Source organism: Excalfactoria chinensis, chromosome 7 (genome assembly GCF_039878825.1).
Source record: "Excalfactoria chinensis isolate bCotChi1 chromosome 7, bCotChi1.hap2, whole genome shotgun sequence".
NCBI lineage: Eukaryota > Metazoa > Chordata > Aves > Galliformes > Phasianidae > Excalfactoria > Excalfactoria chinensis.
The window spans coordinates 23,393,971-23,420,338 of NC_092831.1; the positions used below are offsets into that span (position 1 = coordinate 23,393,971).

At 35.9% G+C, this 26,368-nt stretch overlaps 1 protein-coding gene across 8 annotated transcripts in view; it reads left to right on the forward strand.

Moving 5' to 3' along the window:
• The window catches only part of ADAM23 (ADAM metallopeptidase domain 23), a 64,093-nt gene that overhangs the window by 11,580 nt on the left and 26,145 nt on the right, over positions 1-26,368 (forward strand). For all 8 annotated transcript variants that reach the window (XM_072342008.1, XM_072342009.1, XM_072342014.1 and 5 more), the window contains 12 exons: positions 6,819-6,882; positions 10,108-10,190; positions 10,831-10,894; positions 13,107-13,179; positions 13,679-13,752; positions 14,632-14,697; positions 17,151-17,222; positions 18,257-18,423; positions 20,770-20,854; positions 21,599-21,689; positions 22,634-22,682; positions 24,772-24,871. In XM_072342008.1, coding sequence (XP_072198109.1) covers positions 6,819-6,882; positions 10,108-10,190; positions 10,831-10,894; positions 13,107-13,179; positions 13,679-13,752; positions 14,632-14,697; positions 17,151-17,222; positions 18,257-18,423; positions 20,770-20,854; positions 21,599-21,689; positions 22,634-22,682; positions 24,772-24,871 — 988 coding nt within the window. The remainder of the gene's footprint in view (positions 1-6,818; positions 6,883-10,107; positions 10,191-10,830; positions 10,895-13,106; positions 13,180-13,678; positions 13,753-14,631; positions 14,698-17,150; positions 17,223-18,256; positions 18,424-20,769; positions 20,855-21,598; positions 21,690-22,633; positions 22,683-24,771; positions 24,872-26,368) is intronic.

The window sequence follows — 26,368 nt, forward strand, 5'->3', positions numbered from 1 at the left end:
TGTCAATTTGTTTCTGATGTTTGTTTTGTTCTTAATATATTGATGAACTGTCACATAGATGTCATTTTCATTGCTGAAAATGGGAATATTGAAAGTATTTGCATGACTGTCTAGTTCTGAATGATCTGGAATATGCATTATTATCACTATAATCATGAACTTACTAATTAAGTGAGAGTCTTAGTGGTTTGGCTGCCCTGGAAGGTACAGCCTAGAATGTAATTACTGGTAAAGTAAACAACAATTTTAAACAGCTCAGGTCTAGAAGATCAAACTAGTACATAAAGATCAATGTTGGTTTAGCTGTTTATATCACTTCTGCTTATGTGTCATCAGCTAAATGTAGGCAACTGTTGGTCGAAAAAATGTTAGCCCTCTTGCCAGGCCACTTGCTTTAGTGTTGAAAATACTTTATTCTGTGCATTATTTATCCTGGAGTTAATCAAGAGTGGATATTATGCACTTCTAAACAGTTATGATTGGCAGTCAGCAGAGATAGGACTACAGCTGCTGGACTAGTGGATTGTCATGGCCACAAGGTTGAGGCATGGCAAATATGTATATGAGAAAATTAGAAAATAGTATCAAAATCTGTGTGGCAGAATGAGGATGTTTATTGCTTCTCACAGCTACAGGCATCAAATAGAGGAGGTGCTTCTCACAAAAGGCAAAATGCAAATCTTGCCAGAGGATATTGCATGTGTTACATAGTTTACAGGGGTTTTAAAGGATTGATTGGAAAAAAATGTATGGAAATGCAATCTATGTAGAAATTGAAAACAGTCCTACCAATTCCAGTGTATGAAGTCCTAGTGTTGCGGATAGCTCAATGCTGAGAAAACCCCAAAACTCTGAAGAAACAGAGCATGTAGTCTGTGTGAGGAAATAAAACCTAGGTTTCTATATGTGTTTCTTAAAGAAAACATGAAGACTTTGAATGTGATTCCCATTTAGTTAGACCATCCTGACAAAGATGGCTTCCCTCAGCCTTTCGCTGGAGGGAGATAAAACTCAGACTGATAATTCAAAATAATCTGTTATATCTGATTAGGGAAGAAATTAATTAAAATGCAATACTGAATGAACTTGAACTGCTGTTTAAACAGTCTTTGCTTTTGTCACTTGCTCTTTTAGGAATACTCTGTCATAATGAATTAGACTGAGGTATTTTCCATATTATAGGCCTCACCTTCTGTAATATTGCCTAGCAGCTCTCAGGGCCTTTCAGGTAGCACTTACTGAAGTGCTGATGTTTAGTGCTGTGTTTAAAGGAAGTCCTGATGGAAACTGAGCAAGATGCTGTTTATAGTATTCTGAATAACTCTTCAAGCTACTGCTTTTTAAATACTTGCTAAATTAACCATTAAAATATAGCTTCCTCCATTCTCAACTGGAAGGTATTAGGGCAAGGAATGGTTCTAGAAGTTCTTAACTGGGGATTCAAAAATGGTTTTCTGAACTCCTTTGGACTGACTCTAATTTTTAACTTTAGAAAGCAAAATGATCCAGAAAATAATGTGTATCATTTTCTGCACCTATCTGCAAGGCTTCAGGATGTGCTTTCTTGTTAGGTTTTTCTGATGTGAACACCTCTTAAAACAACAGCAAAACTAAAGTATCACCAAGGGAATTTCAGGCTAACCTACTTGTCAGATCTGCTTTATCTGAAAGAAGAGCCAAACAAAAACACGCACGAACAGGAGACAGACTGTGCATGGAATGAATCTTTTAAAGTAAACGTCCCGTTATGATGTTTGTAGCAGAGACATTCTTTCATTCCATAGTTAGGAAAAAATTGATTTATGTGTACGTGTATGCATACATTTTCTTTTCAACATGTTCTTGATCCATGATATCACATTTTGATTTTTAGCCTTCTTCAAGATGTAAGAAAAATTAGTGAGTTCTTGTTGTTTTTTTTAATAATAATTAATATGTACATTAAATTTATTGTCCAGAGAAATGTTTGTCAGAAGAATTTCAAAGGCAAGTAAAGTTTACTGTAAATAGGTACTAGAAACTGAGATTAATGATAGATTTCCAGAAGAGCAGGTTTGGTTTGTTGGTTGTTTTTTTTTTTTATTTTAATTTCAACAAAGGTAGTAGGTAGAATTGAAACTGATAGCTGAGGCAAGGTGGCCATTTCATTAGGTGACTTCAATCAAGGTAGACTACGTCTACCGCTCTCCCCCCGTCCACCCAGCTGGTGACATCTTCATAAAAGGCCACCAGGTTGGTCGAGCAGGACCTATTTGTCAGATAAATGGATGAAAACTCATGATGCGTTTTTTGTTAAGTAATCAATGAGACGGTTCTCAACTTGGTTGCCAAGTGTGGTTTTGAACTTGAATCATTTCACAATACTACAAAAAAGTGACTGTTAGCAGGTTAGTGTAAAGGAAATTGAAGAAGATAGCAATGTAATTAATCTGTAGTGTGATTTTTCCACAGCCTGCATACTGGGTTCCTGGAAGCTAACTTAGTTATTTGAGTATGAGTTATTTCATCCTTTACCCAGTGTAATCATTTTATTTCATAAGTAGAGTTAGATGACAGCTGAGGTAAGCTATTTCTCACATGTCTGTTCTCCTCCTATTGGTAATAACAGAAGTGAAATGTGTGCCAAGGATATGGATGTCAGCCCTTCAGAAAGCATATGTTGCTTTAACAGCTGGCTTGTGTTTTCAAAGAGGTTAACAGCCATGAATGGCATTTCCATTTGCACTTTATTTTGCTTATATGACTAAAGCCATCTTTCAATATGACTTGAGACAGTGAGGCACCTCAGTAAAAGCAGTTATGTAAGACAAGCAAGGTAGTGTGGAGGGAACTGTAGAATAGGACATAGCAGATTCGACTTCATTTTTTTTTCCATGACTTTGTGCATCACATCTAATTTTGGTTTGCAGTTTGATGCAAGTTTTCATTACTAAGTCATGCTGACATGGTACTATTCTAAATAGGCCTTATTCTGATGTGACCATAACTTAAGCAATTGCTGGGAAAAAACAAATTTGTAAACCAGTTGCATTTTGCTGAACCAAAATGAAAAGAGATCAACTGAAAGGTGACAAAACAGTCTGTTGCAGTTGAGGCACAACAAATATTTTCTGAATTCAGAAGTTTTAAGCATTCTGTCAATAGTAATGAAGGACAAAAGTTAATTTATGTGGAGATCTTGACTTCATGACAGTATAAAGAACAAGGCAGATCATTGTTAATATAGGAGCAACTGGTTGTGTATACTAGCAAAGCCATGTTAAAAATGCCTACAGACATACTTTTCCCCTGCTGTTCTTCCTTGTTCCTCTGAATAAGATCATAGTTTTCTGAAATTAGCAGCATACATGAAAGGATTTCTGAATGATTTGAAAGTATGTGTTGTTTTCAGCGTTGGCTAATATAGACTGGTAGTAGAAATACATGTAAGTGTGCCCCGGTGGCGCAGCGGTAGAATTCCCGTTTGCAACACCAGGGGGCCCGGGTTCGAATCCCCCCTGTGGAGCAGGGGGTAGAAGTGCCGCTCTGCTACACAGAGGGCTCGAATCCCGGGAGTTGGACTCGATGATCTCTAAGGTCCCTTCCAACTCGCACAATACTATGATGATACTATGATACAAGGTGACCTGCCTTGGTATGATGCTTTTTTCCCTAATTAAATTATGACAGAATTTTGGAAAATGACAGAGGGTACAGACAAAAGCAGTAGTCTGTAGGTGATCCAAAGTGTATGATAGGTGAGAAAGTGACCAGCAAAAATCAGGTACCAACCAGGTCAGAAGCTTATTTTAAGGCGAAGATAACTGATATTTTTCAATTGAACATATAAGTAAAATATTTCCTATGGAAAATATTTTGCTGTGGGAAACATTAAGTAAAAAATGCCCTTGCAGTACTTTTGGAGGTTAATTTTGGCAAAATTATGATTATCAGCAACTAGTGCTAAAATCCCTGCTGTACTGCAGTTTGTGAATCTACCAACTTCAAGGTGGTGGATTGTGTTGTATTTAATAGATGGATTGTTCATAAAATGCATTTTGTATGCAGCATGCATTTTGGAAGTATATCATCAGTAGCAGGCCCCAGCTTTCTTTGGAGAGTTTTTGTTCAGAATTATGTCAATGTACCTTGTATCTGCTGGTCCACAAGACATTAAAGTTGGGAAGTCAATGATGATGAATGTGAATAGTCTGCTGGAAAAGCCACTGTCTACTGCATGCTTTCTTTAGGTATATATGAGTATTCTGTCATAAGAATATGATCTTGAATACTCTGCAGAACTGTTTACTACCTGAATGAGGAAGCTGAAAGTAATGCAAAGCTGAGGACTGGAGAAGAACGTAACTAAATTATGAGAGTAGCTCAACCAAAATCCAGGAAAATAACACGGAGTTCTGGAAAGATTCTGTGGAGGACAGACAAAAAAAACTTCTGAGCACTCTTATATCACGTGCAGTGGGACAATTCTAAGGGAGAAATCTTGTAATAAAGTTACATATGTTTGTGAGTCTGTGGATACAGTGAGAGACCATTCAGTGCAAGTCTGACAAAGTGCCACATGCACTGGAGAGCTGGTGAAAGCAGTTTTGAAATTAGTCATGTATTGTGGTTATGGGAGGGTAAAAAAGAGGAAACAGATAAATTTAGATCCTGTCATTGGTTTGAGGAAATGAAATGGAACTTGGAATTTGGAATGTAAAATAGAAGCAGGAATGTCTTCAAAAATCTCAGTGCAAATAGAAAACAGTACGAGTAATCTTATGGTTTGTTTTAAAAGAACAAACACCCAAACACAATCAGAAGAGCAGCTCTAGCCTTTGCATGTGGTACTGGCTGATAGGCAAGAAATATGAGCAGCTAGCTTGAAGACTGCAACTTTCAGCTGAGGAAGACTTACGCCTTACAGTGTGAATGTGAGTTTTGCAATAACAGCAGATTTATTCCTTGTGTCAGTTCAACCTCATCTACTGCATGAGACTGTGGTTGGCTGTGATCAGAGACTAATCAAAGCATTTAGTGAGCACAGTTATAAACACAGAATGATTGAGGTTGAAGTAGGATCATCAAGTCCAGTTGAAACCACTTGGTTAAGGCTGTTGCTAGTTGAGTATAGTTCTAGGTTAACCATCCTTGTGGAATTTTCCATCTTCCCTCATGTTCTTTACCTCTAGTCTTGTTTATACCGTCCATTTAAGTAGCTGATGACAGCAGTCATTATAATAATCGAGAAAAAGACAAAGAAGAGAAATATGTTATCAACACTATTCAGTTTAAGTGCTTTGTATATATAATCCTCATTAGAAGCTTCAAACCTTGTCACATTAAATGCATACGTGAATGTTTGTATTGAAGCACTTGTGCTATTCGTAGTGTTTGTGGTTTTTTGCAGAAAATTTATAGTTTTGCATGATGAATATCAAGGAAGTCAAAATGATTTTATGCAGCTGAACTTTTTTTTTAAATCAGCACTTTAAATGTATAATATATTTAAATACTGATATCAGAATGAAGTTTAAAATAAATGAGACTTCATAGTATCATAGAATGGCTTGGGTTGGAAGGGATCTCAAGGATCAACAAGCTCTGGCCCTGCTGCCATGGGGGGGCTGCCAACCTCCATATCTAATACTAGATCTAGACTTCAGTAATGATTCATGGCTACTGCTGGTTTTCTTGCACATTCTGTGATCACTCCATGCTATGAAAAAAGGACTATGAAGAGAACCACTGGTAACTGACTTCAGCAGGAGCTCTGATACATTTAATGCCCAGTAAACACACGGTAAAGAATTGATTTTATGAGCCATTAGTAACAGTGTTATCAGGATTGCTAATAGGGCATCTCATTTTGAGACATGTTGTTATAAATACCTGGTAGTCATGAATTCCTATCAGAACTGTTTGGTCACATCCGGCTGTCATCATAATGATGGTTTTTATTCATAGCAGCAGTACTTTTATATTTGTGTCACTATCAGATGCTTTCATGACATTTCTGTTTGGAAGGCTTTAAGAGGCCTTAAAACTGCTGAGAATTCTGGACTGCATTTAGTGATGTGCTCATATCGCATATATGGTGGTGCCAACTAACATGCTCAAATGCTTTGCTGTCCTGGGGGTGCTATACTGCAGCCTGCTCGCTGGATGAGATGTGAATGAGACATTGAAGATATCTAAGAAAAACTAGAATTGTAAGTTATTTACAGTACTGGGATTTCTGTTATACTTCAGAAACGTATCTTGTCAGAGTGGTTTGGAAAAAAGAAAAACGAGTGAAAAAGGAATCTGACAAGAAAATGTACATCAAACAGAAGGAATAGTATGTGTTTTTTGCATTGGTGTCTGGTTATTTATAAAGAAACTTTTTGGAAAAAGATTTTTGCAGGAGAGAAAGCAAAGTACAGATGATGATACGGATGCACTGTTGTCTTCAGGACAGGCATGTATACATTTGTGCATTCCTGCATATAGTGTATATAATTTTTAGATCAAAATGGTCCTGAAAACAATAATAAACTAAGCATGCACATGAAAAGTAACAGTCGTGGGCAGCTGGAAAAATTCTCAAGTCTCTGGGTTTTTAATTTTTGTATATTCATGATAATCATACTGTAAGATGAAAACAGAATGAAACACACTGTCTCCTAATGTGTAGTCAAACTGTCTACTGGTTGCAAGCTGCTTGGTTGGCTGGTTTGTTTTCTAGCTAATTTACAAGGAAGGAAAAAATGGTTTGAGGATTTTAACTAATGCACTAATGTAAAAAGGATAATCAGATTTTTATCATCTTGATGTTTCGTTTTTTTTTTTTTTGACAGTGATTTGTTATCTTCCAATTATGTGGAGATTCACTATGAAGATGGGAAACAGAAGTTTTCTAAGGTAATATGCATTTAAAATGCAGCAGAGTGGTATTTCTGAGGGAACAATGCCAGTCGTGTTTTAAAAGAAAGGGTGAAAACTCCAGAAGCCTTTTTACAGACACATAAGGAAGCTCATCTGGGCTGGGGTAGGAAATAGGGAGTGATGGATGATCCAGGTAGTGAGGAAACAGTTTTGCATTGTAATATGTAGGGAATGGAGGAATGAAAGTCACCACTAGTGTAGTTTTTATTACATGTACTTAGCACAAATTTCAGGAGGATAGTGGAAATACAAGATGTACAAACAGAAAACTTGCAGTGACTTTTCTTTCTAGGAATTATACAGCTGGGAAACAAAAGCAACAACAACAAAAACTTAACCACTGGACTTAGTAGAAAGCTAGTGTGGTACGTGACATCTAAGTAAGTTAGTTTGATAAACTGGCTCCTAAATTCAGTGCTAATAAGCTATTGCTAGAAAGAGATAAAGCTATGCAAGATATATTTTTATGGAAATCAAAATCAACTTTTGATTGTATTAACAACATGAAGACTGGTAGGTTCAAAGGAAAATTATAGAGTACATTTTCAGGGAATGACTTATTTCATAGCTGATTGGAATGCCGAAACATTTGATGTGGACTTACTATATATGAAACATATCTCTATTTAGAGTGGAGAAAAGCACATTCAGTTTATGTATTCAGTGAGGTGAGGATTTTCGGCCATATATTAGATACCTGATTATTTTGCTCTTGCTGTAGAGAATTACGAATAAAAGAGAGAGATTAGATCAAAATAAAACAATTGCATTGCAACCAAATTATTGCCGTGAATTGTTTTGCATTCTACTGAAAAAGAATTATTTCATGTAACATACTAAGGAAGTGATTTTTTTTCATTAAGACTCAGTACTCTGCAGAATGGACAAAAAAAGCTAGGTGGTGCAAGAAAACAGATCCCTCTGGAATTTGGACAAGCTCATGCAATTGTTAGCTGCAGCGCTAGCACTGAGCACTGCAGTTGCTGAGTCATGACTCTGGCTGGAAAATTATATTGGAACTTTAGACTGAGCAAATGTACTGCTGTAGTGTGCTGCAGTAACTTGATCCACACTTCCTAGGGGATCTTCTCTGAATTGATTTGTTTAGAAACAATAATTTAGCTTTAATTTATGACTCTAATTAATGCATTAAAGTCTTTTCAGAAAATCTTTTCAGAAAATACGCAATTAATTAAGGAGATCACAGGAGAACTACATCATAAGCTTTTTAAAGCATCTTGTAATCCTTTTTGGGCTTGAAAAAAAAAGTTTGTTTTGTTTCTGGATGTGGATGCAAAGATATGAGATCTTGAAAAATACTCTTTTGTATGTTTTTATCGAAAGAGTGAAAGCTTCAGAGAACAAACAGTGATTTCTTCACTTGCATGACAGTCTATAACAAAGATTGACAAGCTGCTCATGCAAGTTAGATGTTAAACAGCATGTTCTGAGTATTCTCACTAATGAAAAAGTAAATATGTAGTGGTTGCATTTGTATAATACTTTCATTTAATTGCAGAGAAAAGAGTCTGTAGGGAATTTGATTCAGGATTTGAATAAGGTCCAAAATAGAAATAATGCTGTGCACAGTTGAAGAGCATTTACATTTTTTTGTTAATTCTCCAAGCTGTAGTAGGTGCAAAGAAATGGTTCTAGTGTGTATGGTGGAGTTCAGAGGATATATGACCCCAGTATTAAGATTATGATGATAACTGATGCGGGAGCAATGAAACTTTACTAGAAGGTCTTTAATACAGCTTTTTGAGAAGACTTCCTAGTTGTTATTGTTGATAGATATTAGAGAACTACTACTTAAATAAATCACTGTCATTCAGTTTTCTTGTCTTATCTTCATTCAGGTATAGCAACAGCAGTTCTGTTATTTGAAAGCTTATAAGTTAACCAGTTCTTCTTTCACACATGCTTTGGAAAATCAGAGTAGTGTTTTGGTTTCTTTTTAATCATTTGTAGCCAGAGCAGTCTTGTTCTTTTCATTGATAGAAAGTAAATATACTTGTTTACTAGGTTGAATCAATCTTATGAAGCTAGTTTACTGTAGCCTTGTTTGCAGTGAGTACTTCTGTAAGCCTGTAACAGTCTAGTCACTTTACATAGCAGTGTTCTGTGGAAGTGTAAGGTCTTCATGAAAATATTTTAATACCAGCAATGTATATACATATATACACATTGCAACTTGATTAACCTTTGTGTGGAGAACTGTCAGACTGTAATCTAAGTTGCACTGAACGCCTGTTTGATAGTATATTTTGCACTAATTCTGCTATGCCTAATCCTTGCAGATACTCACTTGTCAAATCCTGTTGCAGCATTCAGCAGTGTCTCCCTCACTTTGCATAACTAAGGCTTTTGAGAACTGAGGTCTTGGCTGTAGTTTCCCTGATGCTGAGGGGCTGCTGGGCTGTATTTTTACTGATTTAATTCTCTAACATTTCAACATGCTTGCAGGAAATTTCAGTGCTACTTTGTTAAGAGCAGGAGGTTGTGTGAAATATGACTGCTGATTAGTTTATGAAAACATAAAACTACTGTCCTTTTAACATAGTCACATTTTGCTTCTGTTTCTAATTCAGTGCAGTTAAAATCAAGATCTGCTTTTTATTACTCTTTTCAGCTATAGACCGAAAGTTTAACTGTGCATTTTAGTGTTGCCAAGCCATGTTCAGTCATCAGTAGTACTGGTACTTAGGTTGTAATGATATAATGCTTAAATTAATACTTTTTTAGAGAGATAAAACCGAACTTGAATTGGTAGAATGCAAATTGCAGCCAAATGTATGCCAGGTAATTGATGGACATTGTATTACTTATAACCTCAGTGGACCTGGGAGGTATCAGAAAACAAGTCAGCTCATATAACCTGCATTAGATAACAGTTCTGTAGCATCAATTTATAGCAAAGGAATACATTTGGGAAAAAAAGGAACATGAAGTATGCTGTGACATCAGCGAGAAAATAACTCTCATTATAATTTGAAGGCATAAAATATTCTTTACTAGGCAAGTTTTACTTTTACTATCAACCTGTAATAGTCATTGGGATGTATTTTAACTAGAGACTGCATTCTCTGAAATTTTACCCGATGGTTGATGTTAGATATGTTCCCCTTTGATTTAAACAATAGATATGAAATCAGAGTATTTTCTGTTTTTAATCTTCTGTTGTTTTTTAAACATGAATAGGGTGGGGAGCACTGCTACTACCATGGAAATGTCAGAGGGATCAAAGATTCCAAAGTTGCTCTTTCAACTTGCAATGGTCTTCAGTAAGTGCACTTCCTCATTTTTCAAGCAAGGCTATTAAGTATTTACAACTCTTGAATAGTATATCGTAATGAGTGACGGACTAAAATTTTCCAGACCAAAACATGCTTGAAATTTCAAGCCTCTTATGTCAATGTGCTCACACCTCTTTTAGTATCATTTGAATTAAAGTCTTTTCAAAATGTCTCATGAAGCCTTTGAATATAATGTGGCAATAAATATTTCACTAAAATGACATACTGTGGTAGAGAATGAACAAGAATTGTACTCTCGCAGTCTGTTTGCTCAGTATGCATACATGAAACTATCACATAAAAGTAAGACATTAGTTACTGGCAAGTGTAACTTGCCTCATTTTGCTGCTAATATCTGCCTTATGACTCCCTGCTTTCTAGGTGCAATATTTATACTGTGGTTCTTCATCATTTTGTTACCATTACATTCAGTATCAGTTCATTTAAATCTGCCTGATTTCTGTAATTCCAGCTACCTCTGGCAACAGTGTGTGTCAGTATGGAATTACTGTAACAGTTATCTGAATTTCAGCTGTGATTTTGGTTTTATTTTGTTAAAAATCGTTTGATGGAGTCCAGTTAAGTCTCAGGTAATCCTAACTGTCAGTTCTGTTTCTCCATGTTCTAGTGGCATGTTTGAAGATGGTGCTTACATGTACTTGATAGAACCAATGGATTTGACTCACAGTGCGGTAAGTTTATTTTGAACTGATTTTCACTTGGTTTGGGAAAGAGAGCTCGGAGAATAGTGCATAAGAAGAAGAGAATAAATCAGTAGATTAGTGATCTGTGTTGTGTGTTCATACGAAGAACAGAAGTATTTTAAAACACCTGATCGACTTCTTTAAGACAAGAAATGTGCAAGTATGAACTGTCTGACTAACACTTTCCTTTGTTTTTCTTTCATTTTTCCTTTTCCCAGTCACTGTTAATCAGTTAGCTGTTGGCAATAGAATAGTAAGACACTTTCCATAGCAGATGGCTACACGCTGTCAAAAGGTGTTTATCCATTTGCTCTAGAATTTGAACTAGAGGATTTATGCATTTAGAGGAGGGTGTGGAAGTCACCCTTTTCGCAAAGCAGTTGGATCCAAGTTCTTTGATCTGCCATATTTCCAGTTAGATCTTAATGAAATAGATAATTATATCTGAGTATCTATAGATGTTACACATGTAAAGTCACTGTGTAACTTAAATTATTCTGATCCAGCATAGTTGTATATTCAAATATTTATATGGGATTTAGGATTGTATTTATGCAAAGATCTTGTTAACTATAATTATTTTTGTACTTCATGTTAAATATATCACAGCACAGCTGTTCCTAAAGCTGTCTATTTATAGAACTGACTACATTTCAGACTGTAGCAAAACCAGGAAGGTTTGTACATCCTGAGTGGTCCGAAGGTGTGAGTGGTGTCCAGCAAAATGATTCTGTAACGTTGAGGTATAAACTGTAAAAAATTTTCTATCTCACCTAGTCTGTAGGGTCTATTCCACATGCTCTATCACAGCTCTCAAACATGCCTCACTCAAGTACTTAGCAGTATGTGATAATAAGATAATGCTGTAGAATTTGTATGTTTTAGTGACAGTAAATATTGATTTGTAGCCAGAGAAAGATCTGCAAAATCTTTGACTCCTGAGGCTTTCAAAGAAGGTGAATCAGTATTCGAAGCAATCAGCATAGTTTAGCTGGTCAACTCTTGAGCTGTGCGGGAGATTACATGGACACTGAGAAATGTTGTATCTGAAGAGAATAACATTTCTCAGTTTCCTCAAAAGCTGTATTACGTGCTGTGTGTTACGCCATGTAATGCATTCATAAAGATTGCGAGGCTGAAAACTGACAGTATAGACACTGTAAACTAGTTGAAATTATACTTACAGTTGTACCTGTACAGTTGTTAGAGGAGAAATTCTTGAACTGAGATACCATCTGCCAGTTCTGTTAAGGTTCAAGTGGTAGAATCTAAATGAAAAGAGGACAAATGAATGGTTTTTTGTGTGTGTTTTTTTCCAGAATGCTGAAGATCAAAACAATGCAGCTACAGAGAGTTTTCAGAGACTTGTATTTATTTTTTCTGTGTGAGATAATATCCTGGCCATGGGCTTCAGGATGTAGATTATTCAGCTCAATTAACCTTAACTATGGTGGATGCTACGTAAAACGTTTATTTTTCCAAAATTAAAAAAACAAGCCACAAAACCAGCAAAAATGTGCTGTTATTTCCTTCAGTTCATTCTATGTTTCTCTCCCAGGGGTTATAGAACAGTGGCATCCTACCCTTTGGAAAGAATTGCATGTGTTGGCAGCCTCTGTAGAAGAAGTGCTGCAGAAGAAAAGATGAGTGTCTTCTAGAGATACCAAAATGTGATAATTTGAGGCATGTCAGGCTTGTAAAAAAAAAAAAAAGTGTGTGTTACAAAGCTTCTTATTATTGGTGTACTCAGCGCTAAGAGTAAAACAAACCTCGTAAAGATATCATCAATTAGTTTCTTGTGTTTTGCTGCAATTAAGATGATAGGTTTTGGTCATAAATAGTGACCGTATCCTTGCATTTCTTCTGGGAGTGGAAGATTTCATCTAAACACGTGCTCTTGAATTTGATTTATTGGAATAAATGATTTGCATTCCCTAGCACTGAAGATTTTAAAGGACTCTCTTCAAGTAATATCAAGTAATATCAAGTAAACACCTTTTATTATCTGAGTTTTGTGTGCCAGTAAATGCTCCATGATTGGCTTAGAATTGCAAACATTGCTTTGAATTGCTGCTGTGCAGAATTGGCACTATTTGTGTTTTGTGTTAATGTAATAAAAGTGGTAAATATTGAAAGAAATGCCTCACTTTTCATTCCACAGTATTAACTAGAAGAAAATGTTGTATGTCTTTCTTCACAGGAAAGTAAAAGTAGGCCACATATCATCCAGAGGACTTCTGGAACACAAGCCCCCAAGCAGCTGCAGGACAATGGTATGGTTTTGCTTATGAGTTTTTCAATACTGGAAATAGTTGTATGTGAAACTTGAATAATTTGAATATTAGGCTAGTAGAGGTATTTGAAACTGTTGACCATTTAGAAGCACTTCAAAAATAAATACTAAACTTATTTAAAATATAGAATTATTGCCATAGATCCCAGAAAAGCAGCTGACTTCCATCTGTGAAGACAAACCAGCTTTATTCTGCAGATCATATAATTTAATCAGTGATAGGAATACTACTGAGAGCAAGAAAATAAAGAAGACATATCCTGAGCCCAGGCTACAATCTTTCTATCTCCCCTTGCATGCTTTAATTCTAAGTTTAGATTTCCAAGCAACTTGAGTTTGATATGAGATACTTATCGCATGTTTTACAAGAACTTTTCAGTATCAAAAGTTATTCTAACTTTGGTGATTGTAATCTCTTTGGACGTTACATTAGTAGTTTATAACAATGATATGACATTCTTAAATGCTGATTTGCACAGAGACTGAATCTAGTTCTGAATGGCCCTTTATCTCTGAACTACTGTGGCTGAAGAGAAAGAGAAGAAGGAGAGCAGTGAGTATGACTCTGGGTTAAGACCATTTATAAAAACAAAACCCAAACCATTCAGTTTGGACTTTGGACAGAAGCTTTAGAAAAATAAATATTTTGGTAGCTTAATATTGCTATGTAATGCAATTATCAAACAATTAAATCACTCGCATAATAGCAAAGCTACACATCAGTTGAATGGAAGTTTGGCAGTGAAAATGAGTTTAGAAAGTGGGGTGAGTTTTAGATTTTAAGTTTGCTTGATGAAGATTATTTTTGGATGAAGTATTGCTATTTGAAGGTAGCTGATTTTATTTTCACTTGGTGTGTTAAGTAGCACGATCAAAGAACAACTCCAAATAAGGACATATAATTTGACTGAGTTATTGAGAGAACAGAAGTTGACAGTCCTCGTGATCTACGCATCCATATGCATGAGAGCCAGGGGAATAATTGGGTTTAACAAAATTAATTTGTATTTCTTCACTGACTTGTACAATTCACAGTTTATTTTTGGAGGGCTCATCTATTTTTAGAAACTTCCTCTTCAAATCTGTGATGAATAAATAGTACCCAGGAGTTTCCAGTATGTGGGATTTTTTTTCTTCGTTTAAGTAAGGAGGGAAGCAGCAGTGATTGCTGTTCTGAACCAAAAGGTAAATTCTGAACTTATTCCAAATGATGCAGTTCAGATTCCCAGCCCCTGTCAGTTATCAAAACTCGACAAGTTAGTGGAACTATGATGATTTGCCATAGTGGAAGGTCTGACCCCCATCTTGCAGATTTACAAAGTCTAGATAATATTTACAGGTAATGCTGTTAAATCAGCAGCTGCAGGTTTTTTGTTTTTGTTTTAATTCCTCCATCTTCATGATTTCTCAGTGAATTTCTTTAATCCATCAGGCATCTCGAGGTGTCTTTGATGAAATGAAATATCTGGAGCTCATGATTGTCAATGACCACAAAATGGTAGGTATATCAATTCATTGATTCCTTTTTTTTGTAGTTTGTACACGATGAATGACACTATACATTATCAGCTCTTTTTGGATCAAATATTTCATTTATCAGCAGCTGGTAGTGATAATACTCTTAAGATACAGGCTGTAATACCGCTACAGGTTGTTTGATTCACAAAGCGTTAGTTGTTTAAATTGACAAAAAAGGGGGAAAAAAAAGAGTAATTATTGGGGATAAACTGGAAAACGTGAGACCAGGTGATATCTGTAATTTAAACATTATTGCTTTCACAAATTATGCCAGGTATGGTATCAAAGTGCCATTATGATACTTGTATTAAAAGCTGAATTGAGAATTGCCAATAGAGTAACATGTTTTTTAAGGGAGATTATTCAGTTTCCACATTTTGGAAATCCCATGTCTCACTGTTGAAACATTTTAACCATTGAACTATTGAACAGAAAGCAATTGTTGTGGCTATCACAGTCTTAAGTTATATATTATATTCTCCTTCTACCTTCTTTCTCTCAAATTTTCTGTGAATTTTTTTCTGCTAAAATGCACCTGTCCTTGTAGTTGGTAAAAAAGATTTTTTTTTTTTCCTACTGTAAGAATAAGGTGACTCAACCTCTGTAAGAGTTCTGTGTATCCCCTGAGCTGTGTTTTATTCTGATGAGTACTTTTCATTTTATGCTTTGGTGCTCTGGAAATGTGCATATCCAAAAATATATGCATATTTTCAGAACTTGTCTGAAGTTCTGATGTCCCTTCTTGGAGTCCATTAGCTACACTTTAGCCACGGTTGAAATATTAAGTATAGGTTTAACATTTTCCTAGTAAGGAAGAATGTACTGCAACCCACAGCACGTCCATGATGAACAGCTTGATTTTTGCCTCATTTTCAGCCTCATTTTAAGCAAACAGCTTTCCCAACTTGAGAGGCAGCTAAGCGCCTCTTAGTATGATTTTGCTTCTGTGTGTACAAAACCTTAGTTAAAAATCAAATTATGTTTATGAGCATTCAGCTTACTTTATTTGCAAGTTAAAACAATTTTGAAGTTTCTATACAAGCTCACTGAATCTGTGGTGTTGCAATATGTTTTCCCAGTTATTTTTGTTGTTTGGAACTTGTCAGGGTGACGTTAAAGAGTCAGTCTCAGAGCAGGATGCGGTGTTTTGCAGATAATATAACCTTTCCAAAACTATTTCATAAACTATACAAACGCTCCGAGTTGAAGATAACCTATACATAATCTGCATGAAATTAGCAATGTGGATGGAATTTGAACGGGAGAGAAGAGTAGGACAAAAATTTCTTCAACTATTTTCATTTGTGAATGTGTCTGCCAGGGGAAAAGTGTTCACATGTTAGTAATATAGTGGTAGGGCGTAGTAACTCAAGTTACAGACATTTTCTTAACTTTTCTGAGATCTGTGGTTGGTACTTCTTATAAGAGAATATTTGTGTCTGGTTCCTATGGCCTCTTGTTAACAGACATGCTTACAGGAGAACCATCCTGTTCCCTATGCTTGTTACAGATTCTAACTCTTGTCTCCCCTTAAGCTTTATTTGTTAGATCTTGAGACCGCAGACAGCCAACATGACTTGCTTCAGAGCTGGCAGTGACTCTTAATCTTATTTTCAAAGAATAAAACAGATACGCTTTAGGAAGCATTCATGAGTCTGAGAGTTCATGTGGACATTTAAGGGTTTCCGTTTACCAGTAGAGGGCACATTTCTCCTGCAGAATATGTCATGCTGGAAGTAGTGTCTTAAACCTCTTTGAACATTGTGTTCAAGTGATCAGTATGTCTCTTCAGGAAATTTTCACTTCCGCTAGCACTAAAAACACATCTAAATGTATTTAAATTGTTGAACGCTTTGCAGTTTGCTTAATTTCTGTTCTAGGAGCAATGTTTAACAACGCCATATATTGGTATTGATTCCAATATTCAAGTAGTACTCTGGAAACAAGAACATTTTCAAAGCATATTATTGTACTTTTCCGTTTCTGAGAAGGTTTGATGCTGTGTCAAAACAAAGATAAAGCAGCTTTTCCCCCATTGATTTTGTTGTAGTACCCTGGTTCCCTTGGGAGCAAACTGAATCCCATAACATGGCTGCTATTCTCAGTGTGCATCCTAAGCACTATAGTTCTGCAGCTGGCAGTGCTTAGGTAGCCTTCTGGAACTCAACAGCAAACACCTGCATTTGTTTAAAAAAAAACAAAAACAAACAAACAAAAACCAAACACCATAATTTTGTCTTGAACATCAGAACTCTGCTCCCAGATATGATATTTCTTGTAACTGATCTTCCAGGGATTCTTGAAGATGAGATATAGGCTGTGAAGTTTTGAGTTTTCCCCACAGTATTTCTTAAATTATTAATTTTCCTTCCTTGCTGCGAAGTTCTGAATAGCGATATATATTTACGTTCTGTGTTCTTCTTTTTCTTCTAGTTCAAAAAGCACCGCTCTTCAAACGCATACACCAACAATTTTGCAAAATCTGTGGTGAACCTTGTAGATGCTGTAAGTATCGGTGTGTCTTCTGAAAACTGTGTCACTCATTTTATTAGCTTTGCACTGCATTTAAAAAGTTAACATTAGAAGATATTTCCAGTTCACATTGTATATTGCAGGTAGGACTCAGAAACAAGCTAACGAAAACACATCTTTAATATGGCGCCTTATGGAGATTACTGAGTAGCTTTTACAAATTTATAAATTAAGCAGCTAATGGATTAATTAGAAAAAGGTGTTTAGATCATAACTGAGAATTTTTCATCAGTAGGTGTTCTTTGTGTCCCATGAAATACTACATAATAGACAGCAGGCTGCCTGTTATGTATAAAGAGTACACCTTGGAGATCTGCAGTTACCTTGGTTAAGAAAATGTGGCATCTTATGTCCTGAACCTAAAGAGAGCAGCTGTTTTGTTTCAGTAGCAAATACCATGCACAATGTTAAAATGACTATTTCAAAGATGTTTTGTAGTTGTTAGGGCCTGGCTGTCATTTACATATCTACTACTGTGGTGACAATTAGTGTAAAATATACTATTCTTACATAATTTTGACATTGCTTCAGTATATTATAAATGAAAATCAGACTGTGTGACTTAAATTTTGTATCAGAGAAAGTTATTCTTGACTGAAGAACTGTCTCTGGCTGTTCTTTGATTCTGAGATCGCCCTGTGAACCTTTACATTTCTACTTTGCAACTTCTTGTTCCAGTTTTGTAATAGACTGATTTAAATCATTTGATGTGAAAATTATAAAAAACAGGGAATCACTATAAAAAAAGAAGGGGGGGGGGAGAGGGTGAGACAGGAAGAAGTTTTGTTGGATTTATTTTTTTTATTTTTATTTTTTTGTCCTTTCAATCAGAAGTTGGGTTGATCAGATGATTAATTTACAGAAAATCCAAGGCATTACCAGCTAACTGTTTCCCTGTGTTTCCCTCCTGGCTTATCCCTCTTGTCCTTCCGCTTTACTCTTACTGGCTAACTGTGCATGTTTGACCCAGTGTTCTACTCCTGTACCTGTCCTGTCTCTGCCTTCAGATATACAAGGAACAGCTGAACACCAGGGTGGTCCTTGTTGCTGTGGAAACTTGGACAGACAGAGATCGTATTAATATTCACCCTGACCCACTGCAGATGCTTCATGATTTCTCCAAGTATCGGCAGCACTACATCAAACAGCACGCTGATGCTGTGCACCTTCTCTCGTATGTACTGTTAGACAATGATTAAGGCCATTAAAGTTCTATCTACTTTTGCTATTGCTTTTGTCTACCTGTCTTTTAATTGTTTTTGCTTGTTGCTCATTGCATCAACATCTGCCTGCTTTAGCTAGTTAAATCTATTCTTAGTGCATTAATTAATCTGTTTGTAATGCACTTAGTATGCATCATAGAATCATACTTTTATTTATATGTATATATAATATAATTGCAAAATGAAAGCTTAATGTCCTTGCACCTGGATATAGTGTCAGACAATTAAAATGTCTCCTGATCAGCCCTTAAGGACACTTGCTTTTGCTAATGATCTGTAAGACACAATGAAGAACAGGAGGGGGCAGACTGACAACGTTATTTGCTACCACAAAAATGTTTGTTTACACATGTAGCTACAGTGACGTGTAACATAAGTAACACTTAAGTACAGTTACGTGTTATTCTAACAGTAGGAGGTATTTTTCTTTAGAGATACAATAGACTTTTAATCTAGGCACCATGTTTTTGAGGGAAGTGCAGGTTGTGTAGTTAGCTACAACATCAACCTTGGGTAACTCTACCTATTACTTCACAGCATAGTAAAGGGAAGGAAGAGTGTGGTCCCCTGTGAAGCATAAGGATTTTAACTTTTTCCCAGCCATGCTACAGGGGATGGAATAGCAAATACTTCATATGCAGTTCTTCTATTATTCGCTTTTTGCTGAGGGGGATTAAGGTAGAGGCTGGAGGAAGTTCTTCATCCCCGTCATAGCTGCACTGCCTTAATATAGGTGCTGAAACAGTGCTAATTTTGTTTCTCATAAGATATGCAATGCACTGATGATATGCACTTTAATTACTTTTACTGTCTATTGTCTTACTTGCTGAATAGATGTTCTAACTCTTTAAGTGTTATCTTGATTGTGAATCAAGATTCTTTTGTATCTGTGGAGTTTATTTTGGCTTTTAGGAGTGACAAGTGACTAAAGACTGCTGCAGGGACCTTGTCTGAATTTCTTCCTGCTTCAGTAACTGAATTCTCAAATTGCTATTAAGTGATATTTTTTAAAACAGTCTCTTTGTAACAATAACTAGAATAAGCTAAATAAAAGTTCCTGGTGTGGCAGGATGAGGTACCAAAGAAGGTGAAATCTAGAATGCTGCTATGTAAAATGAAAGATAAGTATGTTCAAAGTAGTAATGCATTGTAAAAGGATGTAAAACCCCTAAGGTTGGGCCTGACTTTTGTGAAGGTGTTATCTGTGTATTTGATAAGATCCCATCTTATGTGAGCATGCTGGTCAATTGTCTATTTTATTTCTTTAGCTGTTGTTCAAAAAAACAAAATAAGTAATAGTTACGGTAAGATCTTTCCCACAGTGTTCTGAAATAATGCTATTCCTGAAAATAAAAAGTAGAAATGACATTTTTATGAGCAGCCATTTTAGCTAAATGGAGTCAGCAAACACTTGACAGTCTAACCAAATTTGAGACAGTAGAAACATAGAATGCCTTGGGTTGGAATGGACCTCAAATATCATCTAGTTCCAACTACCTGCAGCCATGAGCAGGGTTGCCAACCACTAAATCAAGCACTTCACTTAGCGTGTCTATATTTTAATTTGGAGTTGAAAACAGAACTTGAATGATGATGCTTTTAGATGATCATTCCCAATGTTGATACATTCCAGTACATAATTCCTTCCTGATAGATTATAAACTGGAATATAGAATCATGGAATCACCAAGGTTGGAGAAGGCCTCCAAGATGATGTAGTCCAATCATCGTCCCTCTATCACCAGTATTTCCCTACTGCACCATGTCCCTCAGCACTATAGCTAAACATTTCTTAAACACCTCCAGGAACACTGACTCCATCACTGCCTTGTGCACCCAATCACTCCTTCAGAAAAGAAATTTTTCCTAATATCCAATGAAACTGGTGCAACTTGAGGCCATTCTTTCTAGTTCTATTGCTAGTTGCATGGAAGGGGAGGCTAGTCCCCACCTTGCCACAACCTCCCTCTAGATAGTTGGCAAAATACTCATTATTATATTTTTTTAAAGGAAATGTTACTGTTGTACTTTCTCAGGAATCTGCTTGGTTTGTTTCTGGCTCTTTTGTCTGTGGGTTGGGACTGATACTGACTCTTAAAGACAAAAACAGTATTTTTTGTTGAACTTTGTGTCTTAACTCTTTTTATGTCAGTGTTCTTTGTGTAACTTTACACCAGCTGTTGATGTTAGATGAGCACTACTGTGTATATAATGTGAGTGGAAGCTTAGTCTTTCATTAAGTTCTTGGTGCTCAGTCTTAAAATGTTATGCTCACTTTATTTTTATTTGTTCATAAGGAATGTGACATTTCATTACAAAAGGAGCAGCTTAAGTTATTTTGGAGGGGTTTGCTCTGTGACCAGAGGAGTAGGAGTGAATGAGGTAACTTTTTCTACCACTAAATAGAAGTAAAATAGAAGCTTTTCTAATCATACAGTTCATTTGTTTCAGTATTCAGAACTTTAAAGATCATTCATATATTAAACAGGTACTTTCTGCAGTCATCCTTCATATGTTATCACTAAAGTACTGCCCACTATGCATTTTGTTTAAAAATGCTTCTCCTCTGTCTGCGTTATACTCTCACTGGAATCTTAATTTTTTTTTTTAAGCATATTTGGCAAATATGGACCAAAAATCTCAGAGTGTGATATTTGTAGTATAACACTGACATTCCTTCTGGGTTCTCTTACTGTTAGAGGTTTGATCTTCTGAGGTACTGATGATGTAGTTCTAATTTATTTTTTTTTTTAACTTAAAAGCTAAAATCATAAAAGCTAGCCCCTTTGTGTTGATAATTTTCTTATTAGTATTTTTAACCTCAGTGCAGTGTTAGCTCTCATATGAAAATCATTTGTTTTGACATGGACTAATCATGTTACACAATAGTTATGTATGTATATATGAAACAGACTGTTCTCTGTAGGTTGATCAGTGTACTGGGTTCCCCTCAGAATAAGAGAGGAGAATTTTTTCTGTTAGACACTTGTGTTCATTTCTTCTGTATGCACTAATAATTGTGACTGACTGAATAGAGTTACTTTGTGGAATAGTAGATGTGCAGTAAGGCAAAATGGACTGCCATTGTATTCATTTTTATTCTTTTTTCCCTTCATACTCATGTAGTACGGCCTCCCATTAGCCATGGCACAGGAATTAGCGCAAAGCCTTGCTCAGAACCTTGGAATACAATGGGAGCCAGCTGCCAGGAAACCAAGTATGTACGTGAACATGGAGCCACCTCTTATCCTTCTTACTTCTGAACCTATAAAAACTCTTTATTTTGTAATATTTGAAATGAATGTCGTACTTGTATCCAAAGAATAAGGAATTCTGATTTTGGAAATATACTCACCAATATTGGAGTTTAACCAATGTAAAAAGCTTCAGTTTAGCACTTCTTTTGCAGTGACCTCAGCGATGTTTTCAGTTAGGAGGTTAAATTAATAATCAGCATTCAAATGTATTGTGTAAAAACACTTCTAGCTTAAAAACCATAGACTGGACCTGAAGAGAAACAACAAAACAACCCATTGTACAGTTGTAGAAGTTGTAAGAAGTTGTAACCTAATGACATTTGTCCAACTTGGTATTTGGCTGCTTCACATCTAGAAAGTTAGCTTGATGTGGGCCCGATGCATTACAAAAGCTGCTGCAAAAATCATTTTGGGGGCTAAAGAAAAGTTACTTTTCTTCTTCTTGCATCATATAAGCGATTTGGTTACGTTATCTCTTTGTTCCTTCTGTAAAACTGAATAATAAGATAGAAGTGACTCCAAAATCAAGTCAGAAATCTATGAATTAGGAAGCATCATGAAGGGAGCAGTTTTAAAATAGCTATTTTTGTTTGCACTCACGCTGCCTGTACTGAGATCACATAAGGAAGAATGTTGCCCGCTGTGTTTAGCATTCTAAATTACCTGAAACATTGGGTGAGAAGCATGCACGTATGATGGGAAGGAACCACTTTAAGTATATTAATATTTCTTCAACTGTTCTGGTTTCTAGGGCTGTAAAGCCAAGCAGTTTGTTAATTTTTGTATAGTTAGTATAATTTGTACAGTTAGTCAAGGTCCAATTTATGGTGAGTACTTTATATTTATTGGAAGCATATTTATAACTGCTTTCCTTTTCTGTTGTATCCTGATCTTGTCTGAGAAGAATGTGACTGCACTGAATCCTGGGGTGGTTGCATCATGGAGGAAACAGGGTATGTTGTTGCCATCAGTAACTGAGCGCTGGTGGAATGAGTTCACGCTTTACATTCTGACACAAATACATGGACAGTGTCCAGTACAAAAGTATTATAGTACTGATAAATGAAAACCTTGAACCAGTTGAAACAACTGGAGCATACAGTTTGTTAACCTCTATCTTTCAGGAAATTCATCTCATCTGCTATCACCATTTTAGGAGGGCATTCAAGAATCCTACATTTTGAAGGACAAAGCAGGATTCTTCTTTAGTGCTTTGTTATACTTAAAATAATTCAGAAGTGAAAAGCATCATAATATGGTTTTGATAATCAATATTTCTATTTTCCTCATAATGTTAATAATATGTGTTTAAAAACTGAATTTGGAGTGAGCAGATCTCACTTCTCAATCCTTAACTGAAATAGTCAGTAAAGTCTGAAGGGAGGCGCATCTAAATGGGAGATCACATTTCATTGTTCTCTCTTGACACACAGCCGAATATTCCTTATATAGCACAAGCAGTTGAGTAGAAAAGGTGTGCTTTTGAAACGTGTTTTGGAGTCTCAAAATCTCTTCCTGCCAAAACTCTCGCTTGCTGCGAAAGCTTGCTTACCAAAATTCCGGAGAAAAATGGTTATTTCTAAGACAGAAGGAGCTCAGTTTATTTATATTTGGTAATTGGAAATTGGTTCTGCAGCAGAATTATTGTGTGGTTTTTCCTGCAAACTGAGTTTGATTCTGGGATAGAACTTAAGACATAGATCCGAATAAATACTAGTGACTTAATAAGGGGAACTTGTCGAAGTGTCTGTCACATCAGTGGATAAGATGGCAGAACAAACCTTTTTGGTAGGTGAAAGTAACAGTAAAATAAATAAAAAGTTGCCAGAGGCAGATGGCTGTCACCCAGAAGCTGATAAAAGAATTGATGGGTGAAAAGATAAATAACTAACTGCAGTGTAAAGACATTAACTGTTTGTGTCAGAAGACTTTTATTTTACTACAATAATTCAGAGGGGAAATATCAGCTCAGTAGGAGTCAAGCTAAGCATCTTTTTTTTGAAAAACACTTGTGAAAAGAATGGAGAACGTCTTAATGGCACTGCTACCCTCGTCTTTAGTGGTGCAGTGTTCTGATTACTGGCTCTTAAAGTATGATTAATAAATTAATCACATAGTTTCTGTGTGAGAAATGCCTAATAAAATATGCTTTCATGAGGATGGGAAAAAAGATGAAGAACAGGAAATGTGTTATTATAAACAGTGTAGTAAATAATACTGTTCTATTGTAAGAATTGGAGAGATGTGAAATAAGTCTGCAGATTGATGGCAAAAATCAGGATGAAGGTGTCTTTGTCCTGGTCTGTAATTAAGCTGTGAAGCTTTCTGCTACATCTTGTAAATGCTCAGTGAATTTGAAAAAAGTCATAGGAGAAAATGCAATGAAGATTATTAAATAGGACAAAACTAAGCTTCCTGAAAAAGTCTTTGAGCTGAACATTACTGGAAGTTGGAGAAAAACACTCTGCAAGAAGTAGTGCAATGCTGTTCTCTACTCTTCTGCATTTTCTAAGGGTCCAAATCAGAAATGGGATTTTAGAAAAGTGGTTTTTCTTCGGTCTGACCCTTTACAACTATGAGTGCTAAGATACCTTTGCTTTAAAAGTTAACCTTACTAGCAGGATCAGATAAATTGAATGGCTTTAAACCCCTGGCAGGGAAACGGGGATCTGGAACATCATCCGTCTTTGAGACTGAAGTTGTGGGGAAGAGAAATACAGAAAACCAATTGGATTATGCATGCAATAAATAGGATGCATAGCAGCTTTTATGATAATGTGTTTTGTTATTATTTAAGGCGATTAGAAGACTACAGTATCCTATGCCATAGATCCATCTAACAGAGATATAAAAATGCAAACTGTTTTCAAAATTTTCTTTAGTTGTGATATTATAGTTAAAGGGTAGAGGAGTAGGCTGACATATAGTTGTACACAGTGGTTGTAGGAAACAGATTTACAGTACAAAAAAATGTATGATCCCTCTGCCCCCTTCCAGTTGATGTTTCAAGGTGTTCACTGAACTGATTCTTTGCTGTTTTAGGGTATATCATTCCAGAAAATTCTCCAAGTGCAGCATAGCAGAATACAAAGAATTTTTACTTCGTGGGGGAGGTGCCTGCCTTTTCAACAGGCCAACGAAGGTAATAAATGTGTTGGTAGTCACTACATAGGCTAAACAGAATGAAAATGAAATTGATCCACTAAAACATCTGTTCTTGGGTTTATTAAAACATCTGTGTGGATATTTTCTTGAGGTAACTTGTGATTGACTGGATGTTCACTTCCGTAACATTTAAGAATATCCTTAAGAGGAATCATATAATGTGTTTTCTATTAATTCTTAATTTTGCAAGCAATGACAAACCTTGCAATTGATTTACATAGGTAGACACACGTCATTTTGGCATGAAGACACTACTTGCTACGCTGGAAGTAATGCAGAATAAATCCAGAAGTGAGACTGCAGTTCACGCTCCACGTTCACTCAATTCTTGGGTTTTTTGCTGGATTTTACTGAAAGGAATCTAATTGTTTGTGTTAATTGGTAATTAAATAGTTAATATAGGCAGCAGCAGCAGCAGTTTCTGTTTTTACTGAAGTTCATTTCAGATGTGCAATTAACAAAATTATTATTATTTCCTTGTTCCATACATTAGAAACTCACCAAGGTCATATTTTTTCAAAGGTGATGTGAGCATGACATCCCTCCAAAGCAGCCAAGTAGTGTAAAAATGCTCAATGTGGCACTTTTTGCAATGCACAGTCAATCCAAAGTATTAATCTTGTTTAATTCCCTCTGTTAAATCTTGAAGTCAAACTTACTGTCCTTGTAGAATTTAGTGTCACATGGCCTATTAGAGAGTATTTTCTGTGCTATGGAAAGCTACCTTGCACAATTAACTAAACAAACTTGCTAGCTGATGTTTTTTAATCTTTTCCTCAAGTAGCAATTTCTGCTTACAGAATAAGAATGTAATGATTAGAGAAAAAAGTCATAAGAGTAAGGAAAAACAGTGTTTCATCTTCTGTGATTAAACTAAGATAATTGTCTAGCAGGTCAATGTGAAGTAATTTATTAAATTGACTGCCTACAGAATAAAAATGCGGTTTACTTCAGTAAAAGTGGTCCCAGGACAGTGGATGAATTCCCTTTATGTGTTATCTGTGCTAGTGTTTTGCAGCTTTGAAATTAAAGGAAAAAAGTCATACATCATTTTGAATCTTACAATTTGGAGGTAGAAGTGAGGTGGAAAATAGCATATTAAACTTCAGACAATTAAAATATACTTGTGTTAAGTAGTCAGCATGATGACAACTTTAATTTAAGCTTTTTAGTTTGGCTCTGTGTGTGCACTTTTTGTTTCTTGCAATTCTCTGACCCCTTTTGATTATCTTACCAGCTGCAGGTCAAATAACAAGCTCTCTTCAATGGAGAACTGAAGTTCAGGTTCGGAATAGCAGATCTTGGTGTTTCCGCAGGAGCATAGGAGTATCAACAGCTTAGAGAGGGAAAGAAAACAAAGAAACAAACAAACAGAAAATCAATTTTCTGAGTTGTCATTGTTAGTCAAAAAAAGTACTTATGCCTATTGTTTCACCACAGTTTTGCTTTTGGCACCTCAAGCTGTATTTGATTG